This window comes from Topomyia yanbarensis, chromosome 1 (genome assembly GCF_030247195.1).
Source record: "Topomyia yanbarensis strain Yona2022 chromosome 1, ASM3024719v1, whole genome shotgun sequence".
Classification (NCBI taxonomy): domain Eukaryota; kingdom Metazoa; phylum Arthropoda; class Insecta; order Diptera; family Culicidae; genus Topomyia; species Topomyia yanbarensis.
This window is the reverse complement of record NC_080670.1, coordinates 62,411,338-62,426,326: the sequence shown is the minus strand read 5'-3', so window position 1 is coordinate 62,426,326 and position 14,989 is coordinate 62,411,338. Positions and strand designations below refer to the sequence as shown.

At 36.4% G+C, this 14,989-nt stretch overlaps 1 protein-coding gene across 2 annotated transcripts in view; it reads left to right on the top strand.

Moving 5' to 3' along the window:
• Window positions 1–14,989, top strand: part of LOC131677775 (torso-like protein) — a 91,606-nt gene that overhangs the window by 58,357 nt on the left and 18,260 nt on the right. For both annotated transcript variants that reach the window (XM_058957809.1, XM_058957808.1), the window contains exon 3: window positions 13,701–14,184. In XM_058957809.1, the coding sequence (XP_058813792.1) occupies window positions 13,948–14,184 (237 nt within the window). In that variant the 5' untranslated portion in view covers window positions 13,701–13,947. The remainder of the gene's footprint in view (window positions 1–13,700; window positions 14,185–14,989) is intronic.

Here is a 14,989-nt window from a genome sequence, read left to right as displayed (position 1 = left end):
AGAAGAAGGAAATTTATTCATTTCTCAAAGGCATTTTGAACATCATTCTTCATCAGAAGCAAAATATGTGAAATGTGAAAAACTGGTGCGAATATTACGCCCTGCTATTGCACTGACGGATCGCATCCATTGCAATTGAGTGAGTCTCATGCAGTCCATTTTTTTACTAAAGCTTCAGACAAATGAGATAGAAGTGCACGCTGGCACGTAGCCAGAGAGGGGAGGGGTGTACAGCGCAATCATCCTCCAACCAAATTTCCTGAAAAAATATAAATGATCGCAGATCAAAAAATCCGAATAATTCTAAATAGGCGTGTATCTCGGCGAGAGTTTTGTGTTACATGGATAACCCAGAAAGTGTTCGAACAAATTGCTGTGAAAATGATGTAGAATAAATTTGATAGAAGACTGAGCATCAGGGGCGTATCCAGAAAAAAAATTCGGAGGGGGTCCGCAATTTCGATTTTGAAATGTTCGTTGTACAATTCGTAATATTTAATAATCTCTTTTAATTAAAATCTGTTTTGGTGGTCCTATCCGGTTTAGCATGATTTTGAGTTTAAAACGAATTTAAAATTGAAAATAATTTCAAATTTGGTCCGCTGCTGAGCATTAAAACTCTCCAGGGCAGTGCTTTCTCACTAGTGATTGCCAAGGTTAACGAACAACGTATGAAACGATCCTACCTAATCAGGCGTTCGATGCAGATTAAATGGTATGCTTCCATCTTAGCCAGAATTAGGTTTATATGTTTTTAAATTGTATGGGGACCTGGTCAAATACGGACTTTGTAAGGCTACAGAACTGAATCGTGTCAACCGTTGGCAAAATCAGATGTTTTCCTGGCAGGCTGATCGATTGTTTTAGTCAATTTCTAGTCCCACCAGAAGTGTCTATTCCAAATTTGAGCCAAATCGGCGAAGTCCAAGTACTGGATCACGTTGGGATTTTTTGATGAATTACATGGAGGAAACCAATCTGGTCGTGTATTCACCGGTAGGTGGAATTGTATACTTGTGACAAAGAAGTCTACTCGCGCCAACACTCTCTTATCAATGGAGTGAGGTAGAAAGTTGATGTCTTCCACAAAGTTGTATGAATTCTTTTTGGAGTAATTCGGGAACATTTATACCCAAATAACAAATGTCTCATTTTCTATGGGATTAACTATTTTGATGGGGCTGATTTACGATCATAGGCAGTATACCACTCTTGAAATTCCTCTATTTAGGTAGTATTCTTGGTCCTAATGAAGCGTAGGAGGGCCTCGCCGGCACGGATAGTTTGGTAAAAAAGAGACATTTTTAAAAAACATTCTTGGCGATACATAGAGTATTAGTATAATTTATTCAATTTCCATAAGCAACAATCAAACAATATTGTCTCAAATTTTCATTGCAAAATATTGAAGCCGATCGAGTGACAGTTAATTTCCAGAGGTGCCTCGTGTTTTGCACTGTACATTATAAATCAAAATATACTAGATCAATGGATTTGAAATTTTGTACAGTATTGTTACACATATGGTAACCAATGTAACAACGAAAGCTCTTTCTTTTTTCTATTTTTGAATTTTTCGTAACACTTTGAATCCGAAAATCTAATTTTCGCAAAAAACCATTTTAGCAGTGTGAAAGATTTTCAGAATATTCTATTCTAGTTGGACACAAATTATACGAATTTTGGTTACTCGAATTGTGCAGCACATTGAAATACTTTTTATAATACCAATTAATATCTATTTAACAATGGATAACTTTCCTGAATTAATTTAAACAAACATTTGAATGAAGAACATTGACATTAACAACTTAATGTGAGTAAACATGCAGGTTATCAAAGTCACCCCGGAATACGAAAACGGACTTCAACTTGAAATTATTTTTGGAAAAATAGCTGTAAGCGGACAATTTTAGGTAAAACCATCCAATCTTGTTCTCCATACATCAGTATATGGTTTAAAAATATTAAATTTGAAAAATAATGTGTTGCATCTAAAAATATGTAATGATTACTTCGAAAAGTGATCAATGTCACCCCGGTTTACGGTACACCGTATTTTTTTTCGAGGTGTGGGTTCACTCTTTTTGTTTCACTGTTACTCGCCCAATTTTTAATATTTTGTAATAAAAATGTAGTAAATTGTTTTAATATTGCCGGGCATCGCCCTGTAGATGGACAACACCGAGCCCGAAACCAATAAATTAATAGTCATTTTTATAGTAAAGACAATAAGTTTTGTGTCGTGTCTCGCGTCGCGTTTCGTGTATTGTTTAAATGTTGCTTTATTTTGATTATAGAACTTTGAAAGTTATGGTCATAACGCCTCTATTCAGGTTAAAGAAATATTTAAGGAAAATTTCTAACGCTATGTGCGGGGTTGGGTATCGAACCCAGGTGGATTGCGTACAGGGCAATGGATTTACCAACTACGTTATGGCCGTCTCTGTTTTAATGGTGTATTATTATATGAAAATTGAGTGTTTACACAAACACTCTTCATATCCTCAAAAATGCACGAAAAATGATTTTTTCAAAAACTCCCTCAAAGATTCTTTTGAAAATTCATAAAAAATCGAATCTGGATAATTTGATCAAAAGCTATGGGTAAAAAGATAATAGTGCAGCGTACCTCGCAGTGTAGATTTTACAGCTCTTCAGATGCAGCATTAATTTAATCGTAGGGGTGACCGGGGCTGGTTGGCCGAAGGGGCAGGTTGGCCGAGTGCCTTTTATGAAAAGGCTATTATGTGCAGTAGCGACATCTATAGTGATTTTGGTTGTAGAAAATTTTACTACGATTCTTCCTGAACATGCAAACTCTCCAAAACGTAACGGTGTTAAGATAAAGCACGTTGTTCGTGGAAGGCACCCAAAAAACCATTTTTTCATTATAATTTTTTTCTGAGATTTTTTCAATTCAATTCAAATTTAAATGTTTTAGGAAGTTGTTGGAATTGAGAAATTAAACCAATTTGTCGAAGACGTCAACATTTTTTATTTGAAAGCTTAAGAGTTATTGAATAAAATAGTTTAAAAATAACGCCATTTTGAACGTCTATTGCTAGCAGATGTAGAAATATGTGGAAGACATTTCTATTCTATTAGAAAGACAGTGAAAAGTACTACAAGAAAAAATACTAGTTGCAATGAGCATCAACTGGCCTGTATGTAAAAATTACTTTCCAGCAAAGAAGTTTTTTTATTTTGTGACAACTTTTTCAAGACGTTTGTAAGACTTTTTCAACATTCATTTTCATTTTTTTATGATTTTTTCTATTCGTAAAATGTTCTAAGAAATGATTGGAAATATCAAAGCACGCATATTAATCCAGAACTCTAAGTTTCTGTAATCTTTAATTTACGAAACATTAAAAAATACCACAACTGTGAATGTTAATGCTATAAGACGTGCACAAATTTTAACAGTATTTGCAGGAGTAAGAACCATAACCAGAAGTATTATATGACGTTTTCACGAAACGATTTCGCAATCCGAGTTGCATTTTAGGACCAGACTTGCCAGAAAAAATATTTTCACGTGTGTATTACAACTCAGTCGAATTTTAATTTCAAATATTTCATCATTCCATGTATGCTTAAACATGCATTTTGAAGAATTGAACACAATTTGAAAAATAGATGAATTAATGAAAATTCTGACCACTTAATCGTTGTATGAAAATGGCTTACACCTTTTTGTTGTGGTTTTTACGACAGTCAAAAAAATTTGCACATCTTTTAGTACAGTCGTGATTTGCAGGTTGATCACTTTTTTCTTGGACCGCTTTTTAGTTGGGCCTCTATCCAACTAAAACCAGCCCTGGGGTTGGTTGGCCGATTTTTCTTTCTGCATTTGTTTGCTAATAACTTTTTCCCTGATTTTTTTCATGAATGAAAAAAAAATTATATTTGCTCAAAGGTTGTATCTTCATGACAGCGCAAACCGATTTTCAAAAAGTCTAACCAGAATGAGTACAGAAATTCCGAAAGTAAACCCAGCCCCGGTCTCCCCTACTGTGCTGTACCTGGGTAGTAAAACCAAAGAAAGAGTATGGACGCGCATATTAATGAGCTAGCAACGAATCAAAACAACACACACAGATGGACATATATTATAGTACAGTTCAAGAAAACACCACGCTACGATCATTTTACGTGCTTACGGTAAACTGTTGCGTGCTCAGAATGCCAAAAAATTGGACAAAACTTTAAGGGTAAAAGTAATTCACCTGGCAGGTTTGATGAGTATAGTTGTTCAGATAATTCGAATTAACTATTATTTTTCAGCCAACATGTAAATAATTTTATACGTTTTGTTAGACCCTTTATGATAATGATGTGATCGTGATTTAGATGTTTAGAGTATTTATCATAATATTTCAATAACTATTATTATGGTAATTGACCGATTCCAGAGATTTTCTTCGAACAAAAGAATACTTTGCGATAAGTTTCGTCTAGACACGGACGAAAAAATAATTACACAAACCTTACGTTGCATAATATATGACCTGCTTTTGGAATTGTCTCGTATATTACTTGCACTGGTCACTTGCTACGTTTGATTTGATGCACAGATTGTATACACACCTAAAAAAATAGTGTAAATTTACGTCTCCTGACCCTGACATATACGAGCATCAAAAATGACTTAGTTTTACGTTTGATTTTAATTTTACATGACGTTTAATTTCGTAAATCATATAATTTTACTTCACATACAGCGTTTGTTCTGAATGGTAGGAAGTGTAATTTTATGTTATTGCGCATGTAAAGTATATGTTTCATGTAAAATTAAACGGAACACGGTAATGTTCCGTCATTTCGTAAATTACGGTTTGTTGAATTGTGTCATGTTTATAATTACGTCAACGATAAAATTCAGATTTCTTTGGTGTGTAGTTTAACTTAAAACTATCAGATGTTTTCGGGATGAACGAATATAAGAACACTCTTTAGGGTAACCTACTCGTTTTTGATCCTTAGAAAAAGTGACTTTACGTTTACGATAAAAAATATGCATTTATCTGTGTTTCTTATGTAATATATATACGGGACTGATTAAAACTACTGTTCTTGGAGGGAAACTGTCAATGGGTTTTCAATTAATTAGCATGAACTTGAAATTCACATTTATTTTCATCATGAAATTTCTTCATTTTAGACCCTTCCTCCCCTCCTTTGGACATTGTCCAAATATGTTTTGGATGCACTGATTGTGATCGGATATATTTTGGAAAACACGTTTATAGTGAGTAGCGAATGCTTCGCAACGATATTATTACGAAAAACCTGTTTTAATCCACCTAGCGGTGCAATTGTGCCTTTCTCAAACATGAACACGAGAATTTTTGCGTTGTTTATATTCATTATAAGCTTCCAAATGTATATATTACATTTTTATTATACACGACATGACAACTATATACAAGAATAGAAATCATTATTCGAGTTCTAAAACTTTGTAAAAGAAAAAACAGCCAAATTAATATTAAATTTAAAAAAAAGGTGGAAATCGGCAAAGTCCCAAAAAAATTTTTCGTGATAACATAAAATCTCGACGTTTCATGCATTTTAAAGATGTTTGGCATCAAAAATACGAATTCGCTTTTTGAAATTTTATGGGGTCCCCCCTTTGAAACAAAAAATTGAGTTCCGGCTTATATGGGAATTTCATATGTGACTGGACGATTTAGTCTATATTTCCGGACCCATATAAGCGATCCGTACGAAATTTTATAGACATCTATGGGGATATTATAGCTATCATTTGGGACGGCCCAACCATTTCCGGGAAACTGATGCGAGTTCATAAATTTTGAAAGATGGCCGCTTTTCCCGGGCACTTCCGGAACCGTCTATGGTGGTCAATGTAGTCAACGAAAGTTTGGTTGGCCGTCGGTGACCTAGAACAGAAAATTTAAGTTGTTTGAGAGACATTTTAGCGAAATTTTTACCTTTTAATGTAGAATACATTTAAGCTTTCAATATAGGGGTCCCGTTTCAAAATATCGGCTGCGGCACCGCGTCAGATTTTGAACGTTAATAACTTTTATCATACTTAACAGAATGATTTGATTTTTAGGTCAATTTGTTGAAAATATGTTCCTCTATGCTGTATTAAAATTTTAAGTATGTATAACATGCACTAATAACAAAAAATTGTGTTTTGAAAAATCTTTCGAAAACGACTCGGAAAAGTGAAAATTTTCAGCCCATCCCGCACAGAGCCGTCAAAATGGTGGACCAACCGAACAATAAAATAATGAAAAGTTTATATATAGGTCCACTACATGTTTGTTTTATGATTATTCGTATTTGGTTGCTTGACGAGAGCAGTTAGTGGGGGAAAGACGGCATACTCCTTTGGTTAGGCCATTAGAAGCCGGACGGAAAGGAAAGGCTCACGCACGGCACGAGAACGAGCGAGAAAGCGATAGTAGTGCATATTAGCGCGATTATATAAATATCTGTCGGTCGGTTTTTCTCATTCGTATTCGTTCAAGTACTAGCAAGCAGCCAGTCCACCGAAGTAAAGCAGTTGGCAATGACGACGGTCCGAAAAAGTGCCCCAGCTACTGGTGACTCATCGGAACTGTCGCCCTGCAAGAATTTCGCCCCAACTAAAGGGCAACTAATCTGTAGGCTATCGTTCCAGCGTCTATATAAGAAATACGATGTGTGGAACGAAAGAAAGAGAATTTAAATTATCCTCTCTCGCTCGTTTTCGTGCACTGCTTTTCCATTCCTTTCTGCTGCTAATACCATCATAACTAAAACGAATGTGCATGTTCCCCCACCATCTCATGGCCAGTGTTGCCACAATTGCATGTTGCTATTACACTTTGAATTATTTTATCGATCCTCTCTAGTATTGATAAAATATAGAACGTGCAAAGTACACTAGTCGCATGCTTTTATTCGAACTTTTTGGCAGCCTCCGTTGATTAACTGCATAAATCGATTTGTTTGTGCAGCTCCTTGCTAGTAGCAAACTAAATAGCCTTTATCAGCGCTAACAAATAACACAAAAGAATTTAAATTTGTGAAAATATTTTCCTTCCTTCTTTTCAAATCTGTAACATTCTTTGAAAATATTGTTTGAATGTTGTTATTGAAAAACTGAACATGCAAGTTTGCTAGCACTGGCCACTACATTGAAGGCGATGGAAAGACAGAATATTCGTTTTGGTTATGCTAGTATTGGTAGCCGAACGGAAAGGAAAGGCGCAGGAATGGAACGAAAACGAGCGAGAGAGCGATAGTAGTGCTTTCTCGTGTGTTTATATATGAATATTGGTCAGTCGGTTTTTCTCATCATTCGTATTCGTTCAAGCACTAGCAAGCAGCCAGTCCACCGAAGGAAAGCAGTTGGCAATGGCGATGGACGGAAACAGTGCCCCAGCTACTGGTGACTCATCGGAACTGTCGCCCTGCAAGAATTTCGCCCCAACTAAAGGGCAACTAATCTGTAGGCTATCGTTCCAGCGTCTGGTTCGTGAGATTGTACAGGACTGCAAAGTCGAGCTACGCTTACAAACCTCAGTCGTAATGATGCCCCGAGAAGCCAACGATGCCTACTGGTTCGAGAATGCAAAATAGTGCGCCTGGTTTGTTCGAGAATGCAAAATACTGCACCAAACGCATAACTTTCAGGCCAAATATATTAAACTGGCTCACCGTGTCGCGGGGAGTGCGTCTGAATTATGCTCCCGCAATAAAACAATAAACGGTTCTTTTCAGGACCAATTAATTGTGTTCTAATAAGAGTTAAACTGAAATATCCATTTGAGGTGTTTAACAATTTTCAGCAAGTAGGTTAGAAATACGATATGTGGATAGAAAGAGAATTTAAATTATCCTCGCTCGTTTTCGCGCACTGCTTTTCCATTCCTTTCTGCTGCTAATACATCATAAATTAAACGAATGTGCGTGTTCCCCACCATCCCATGGCCAGTGTTGCCACAATTGCATGTTGCTATTACACTTTGAATTATTTTTTCGATTCTCTCTAGTGTTGATAAAATATAGAACGTGCAAAGTACACTAGTCGCGTGCTTTTATTCGAACTTTTTGGCAGCCTCCTTTGATTAACTGCATAAATCATTAGATTTAAATTAACGTCTCGAAGTGAAGTCACGATGCTCCGGTTATGTCACAGACATTACCCACCCATCTTTTTTTAGTTTAGTAGAGCGAAAACGAATTACTATCGCTCTCTCGCTTGCTCGTTTTCGGGCTATGTTCCTTTTCATTCTTTCCTGCTGCTAATACTAGCATAATCAAAACGAATGTGCGTCTTCCCACCATCCATTTAGTGAGCAGTGTTGCCAAACGCATTTTCAGTTTTTCATCAATAACATTTCAACAATATTTTCAAAGAATGCTGTAGATTCGAAAAAAAGAAAAATAGTTGGTGATGGAAAAGAATTCCCAATTAGAATTTTTAACCATAATTATAACGAATCATTTGAAAATTTCACATGCAAACGTAATTTCGTTGCATATCATTAGATTTGGATTAACGTCACAAGTGTAGTTACGACACTCCAGTTATGTCGCAGACATTACCCACCCATCTTTTAATGTAGAATATTTAGTCTAGAAATCAGAATGTTCCAATGGTCGTTTCAGGCGACTTCAACATAGATGTTTCAAAACAAGAGAATTTGAAATTTGTTTATTTTATGAATGAATGTTTCAAGCTTCGTTTGATCTCTGATCCATCACAAGCAACTACACTTGCAGGCACATGCATTGATCTTGTATTTGTCAAAAACGTCAATGCAGAAACCCGAAGATATATTTCGTACTTTTCATATCACAGACCAATACTTTTTTTAATTGATCCAGTGGTTTAATTTCAAATGTAAACAACGCTTGAAAAATTATAACCGGTTGACGACCTACACCTACACCAATCATGTCAGAATCACCTCCTGGACAACAGCTAAGCCCGGAAATAGTAAGAAGTCAGAAGCATCCAACGAAAATCGAAGCCAGCGCATCTCCCCACCAAGGCCAACAACGCCAACAAAAACGGTCCTTGTCAGGACCACCATCATTTTTGTAAAGAATAATTTGAAATATTCCTCGCCCAAATCACCTTTTGTCCGAAAATTCCAATGAATATCAACATATTTGAAGAACGTGTTCCTTATGTATTCTACATCTCTCCGGTTATGTCGCAGACATTACCCACCCATCTTTTTTTTTGCTTTCATCGGAGTATCGGTTTGAATCACAATTTGCTCGCACGCCACAACCTGTAACTCCGGGACCGGAAGTCGGATCGGGATGAAATTAAATAGCCATTTACGGGGACGCAATACCTTTCATTGGAGGCCAAGTTTAGTCGAATCGGTCAAGCCATCTCCGAGAAACCGATGTGACTGTTATTCTAAATTTAGATACTTCCGCCGGGGCTTCCGGAACCGATGATGGTGGTCAATGTGGCCAAATAGACTTTGAATGGATGTTAGTGACCTAATACTACAAATCGAAGCAGTTGTGGTCATATTTTGGAAAAATTTTCACCTTTATACATTCATTGCAGAATTTATTAAAATCGACATTTTCTGCGTGTTCGTACTCATCACCCTGTAATTCCGGAACCGGAAGTCGGATCCATTAGAAATTCAATAGCAGCCTATGGGAACGTTGCACCTTTCATTTGAGACTTGTCAAAATCGGTTCAGCCATCTCTGAGAAAAATGAGTGACATTTTTGGTCACATACACACACCGATACGCACATACGCACACACATACATACATACACACACAGACATTTGCCGAACTCGACGAACTGAATCGAATGGTATATGTCACTCGGCCCTCCGGGCCACCATTAAAAGTCGGTTTTCAGAGCAATTGCTATACCTTTCTATTGAGAAAGGAAAAAAGGTTCATTCAGAACGATCGTGTTATACTTTTCACTCTAGAATTAAAAAAAAATAAACATAAACAAACATTGAATTACTATAATTTCGATTGATTTGATATTCAATTTGAGAAGAATTCCGAAAAAATCGAATTCTATCTACCGTTTAGGGTGATCATACACCCTGGTTTCCCATGGCATGTCCTGGTTTTGAACTGACTGTCCTGGGGTGGCATTGCCCATCTCGCAACGAATGGTTTATTGTATGCAAGCTTGTAAGAAAAAAATCGATTCGTAATGGTTCCATAATGTCGCCCCTGGTGTCCGGGGATATCGAGAAAAATGCTTGAATTGGCTTGTCCAGGTCGCAATTACGGCTGACCGCAACCATAACTTCAACGTGAACTCCGAGGTTAACTATCTCTCAAGGGAGTACGAGAAACAAAACCCTACAGTACTTGAATCACAAAATCTTTCAAACATCTCTTGCATGAGGAATTTTTCTATCTTGTTGGAAATCCGTGAACATGTTTCCAGTTCATGAAAGAAAATAACTAATACAATAATAACCATCATGGAATAACTTAATGGGGGTGGGCGTAGCGTAGTTGGTAAATCGATTGCCTTGTAGGCAGCGCATCTGGGTTCGAGTTCCGACCCCGCACATAGGGTTAGAAATTTTTCATAAGAGATTTTTCTAACCCGAAGAGGCGAATGACCTTATGGTTAAAAGCTCTATAATCGAAATTTAAAAAAAACTTAATTGAGCGCTGTCTCGAGCTGGTGATTATGGAACCACTTCAGAGACTAACCTGTCATGTCAAACATCCTACAAAACAGGTACTATGGAACGTCGCGATCAAACTGATATTACTTACACCCCCCTATCTGTCGCTTTTAATAGAGTGAACCACGACTTTTTGCATTGGTTTCGATCCTAGACCAGAGATTACCAGACATTTATTTTTACGTCAAGAGTAGCTCAGTGAGGCTACTTGGGACCATTGCTGTTTCTACTTTTCTTCAATAACATGCTAAAGACTCGTCGGCGCTCAATTGAGAATTGCAGATTTCTCCAACAATAGCTTGAAATCTTCGTTGATTGTGGCGTAGCTAAAATTGCGTGTGCATAGACCCGAAGAAGTGCCCGGGTTTCGAATTGTTACGAACGGCTGGCAGAGTATCGTCAAACATGTTCGAGCGAGACATGACGGAGGGGGACGGGGCTCCCCTAGATTGTCCTGGGTTTTCGCTTGCCTGATATGGTCACCCAAGAAACAACATTTTGGTCATTCTAACATGATAAACAAACAGCTATTAAGAAAGAAAAATTCTAGCGGTGACCAAAACAAATTATTTTCAATTATTTTTCACATGGGGACCGCTCATAAATTACGTAACGCAAAAATTGCACATAATTGACTCCTCCCATGTAACAAATTGTCACAAATTTCTCTATCCCCCCTCCCCTATTACGTAAACCATTCTTTAATTTTTTTTCTTCAGTAAAAACATGTTACGTATTGTTCTAGCTTACACGCTCTTCCCCACTTGTCACATATTTGCACACAATTTATTTTATACTTCTAAGAAAAACTTTACAAAGGACTTTTTTCAACCTTTTTACAAAGAAACCTTTCCCATAATTATTAAGTTAAAGATCAACTATCAAATGATACAATTAAATCTAATTTGAAGAGGCACCACTACTAGCGATTTCTCTTGGCCTCCGGCGAATTATGAATCACTTTCGATGACATTTTTCCAACTGTGAATTTGAGACTTGAGAAACAACACAAAGAATTTACTTGCTTTTATCAAATCACACATTTGTAGGACGAATACAAAATATGTAAGGGTCCGAATAAGGTTGCACGTTTTCCAGATATTTTTAACATTTTTTAAAATTTTGAAAAGCTTTTCGCCAATATTCATTAGCTGACCCAATCTAGAGACCTAGTTATAAGGAGCAATTTTTATCTAATAAAAGTTGTCCAAGTTAGCACGCAAGTATCATCATCGTATGCTAGCACCTAAGGGGCCGTTCATAAACCACGTAGACTCATAGAGGGGACGGGGGGGTCTAGCAAAAGTCTACGTTTGTCTACGAGGGGGGAGGGGGGCTCTTTGAAAAAGTCTACGTAGACTCTTATTTTTTGTTATTCTCGTATTACTAATTATAAATGGGATTTAAAGAGAGTTGTATTTAAAATATCGGTCTATTCAGCTAGGTGTATTTATGCAGGCACTTCAAAGCTAGTACACTATTGAGGTAACTACTCGTTAAGCAACCACTCAACCCAGAACCCACGATTTTGTTTGGGCAACCTCACACGTTGTTGTTTCTTGCGTATATTTTGATATAGTTTTGATCTAGGAATAATACAAAATGACAGTTCTAAAGATGTTTGACCAAAATTCCTCTCGACGGAAGATTTTGACTGTGAAATCATCTGAGACACCACTAGTTAGCAGACATGCATGGACCATTGAATGCATGAACCATAAAAGTTAAAAAATGGTCAAAGTTAAGCAATAAAACCACCATTGTAACAACAAAACACCCGATTTTTATTAATAGGTGGATTAATTTTTTTTATTTGTTGATTTCGGTGGTTAAAGCAGTAGTGTAGTTAGACTTCTACAACAAAGTGTTGACTCGAGTCAATCAGTTTCTCTTGCAATCATTTACACTGATTTCAAAATCTTTAAACACCCGTTAAATTTTATGTCTTGACCCTACGCAACTCCGTGCAAACCGGTTCTACTATATTTATCTTCGAAAATATTCGGAGTTAAGCTCTCAGGTGATATGGCTATTAATTACATAAGAAAAATATATATTTTTGGGAAGATTTAAATATTTGTTCACGAAAAGTGAAGTTTGTGAGCATGGTTGGTGTATTACTTTAGTCTAGATAATAGTACACATCGACAGTATTATTTTGTAATTGTTTCCTTTAATGTAACAATTATGAATGCACCAGTAAGGCTCAAAAAGTGTTTAGCAATTCTGCATTGTTGCTGTAGGTTACACTTCGGCCAAAACTTGAACTAGTTATAGCAATAAATCTTTTTTCATATACTTGAGTGACTAACCTTGAAAAGAAGTATTCCGCTACACAAACGTTGACAAGCACCTTGATTTGTTATTAATTGATTTGATCAGTCATAGACAAAAAACCAATGTGAAAAACCTTTCTTTGATATTTAAAAAGTTTGAAATAAATCGGTACGCTAATTTTTAATTGAACATTATAATGTGCTTCTTGCTAATTCTACATTCCCCGCGAATAGAAAAATAAAAGTCTACGTAGACTTTTGGCGTGGGGGGGGTTTGGTAAAAGTGTACTAAGGTCTACTAGGGGGGAGGGGGAGTTAAAAATTCTCAAATTTCGGTCTACGTGGTTTATGAACGGTCCCTAATTAGTCTAACGCTTTTCCACATTATGCGTTATATCTGGTCGTGTTAGTCTAACCCAACTAGTTTTCTGAATGTGCTCAATTTAAAGTTAGCCAACTTCACTCGAAAGACGTTTGTATGCTTCTGTATACGTAATCCAAATAAACAAATTATAGCTGTGAAACCTCAGATAGACCAGCATTATGAATCTAGAGTTATAGTCACATTGTCCCTGATCTTGACTCGGCACTGGCATAATGAAACTAGTAGCTTAGATGAACATCTATGTACTAGTTACTAGTTATTAGCTCTCGGTTTCTCTCATTCGCTACCCGCTAACTACACAAATAAGTTACCTCCATCTTCAACTTCTAGTAATAATAGTTTCATCATTTTGATTACTTATTTGCAGAGCCCATACACTTTCAACCATAACCCTGACCGTGGCCCTTGTTATGGATCGGTCTCCAGCGTCCACGACCCTCACAAAGATGCTGTAACCTTAGCGATGGTGTGAAAGAGTAAATCAAACTGGATCTGTGAGCGGTGGTCGGTGGGAGGCACGGAAACAGGGTCTAAACTGACGCCCGGACGGACTGCAAATAGTGCGAAACCAGTTGTCAGAAGGAGGTCTAACTCCTCCCGCGATTAACCGGGTTATGACGAAAATACTTTTGCTGCATGTGCTGGGCACACTGCTAGGACCGTTGGTTGTTGTTACGCTGCTGCTGACGACACTGGACAGTTGCACCGGACAACGTGAATCGCAGCTTCGACTGGGAAAAGCAATCAACATCTTCATCCGCTATGGCTATCTATCGATTTCGATGAAGGTGATCTCGTACAATGACAGTGAGACGTGGTTGTTCAAGGAGCCGACGAAAAATATTTTCAAGGTAAGTCTAGTTTTGTCATCATATTACGAGGAAACTTTTCGGCGCCGAGGCTCCGCTTTTACTACACGATTTTGATATCAGGCTTATTATATATATATATATATATATATATATATATATATATATATATATATATATATATATATATATATATATATATATATATATATATATATATATATATATATATATATATATATATATATATATATATATATATATATATATATATATATATATATATATATATATATATATATATATATATATGTATATATATATATGTATATATATATATATATATATATATATATATATATATATATATATATATATATATATATATACTCAGGTTTTTTTTACGCGGGGGATACGAGCCGCGTAAATTTCAAAATCCGCGTAAATGAAGACCACTTAAATTTAAGAATCCGCGATAAAGGGAACCTCATTGATGGATACCGCGTAAATTCCAAAATCCGCGTAAATGAAAACCGCGTAAATTTCAAAAACCGCGTAAATGAAAACCGCGTAAATTTCAAAATCCGCGTAAATGAAAACCGCGTAAATTTCAAAATCCGCGTAAATGAAAACCGCGTAAATTTCAAAATCCGCGTAAAAAAAAACCGCGTAAAAAAATACCGCGCAAAAAAAAACCGCGTAAAAAAAAACTTGAGTGTATATATAATTGCTTGTTTAACTCAATAGTATTTTGGAATTACCTATATCATTGTTGATTTCCTAAGTTTTTGACATAAGCGAAAATTTGAATCGGATATCATATTTTATTCTATCAATTTAGCCAATG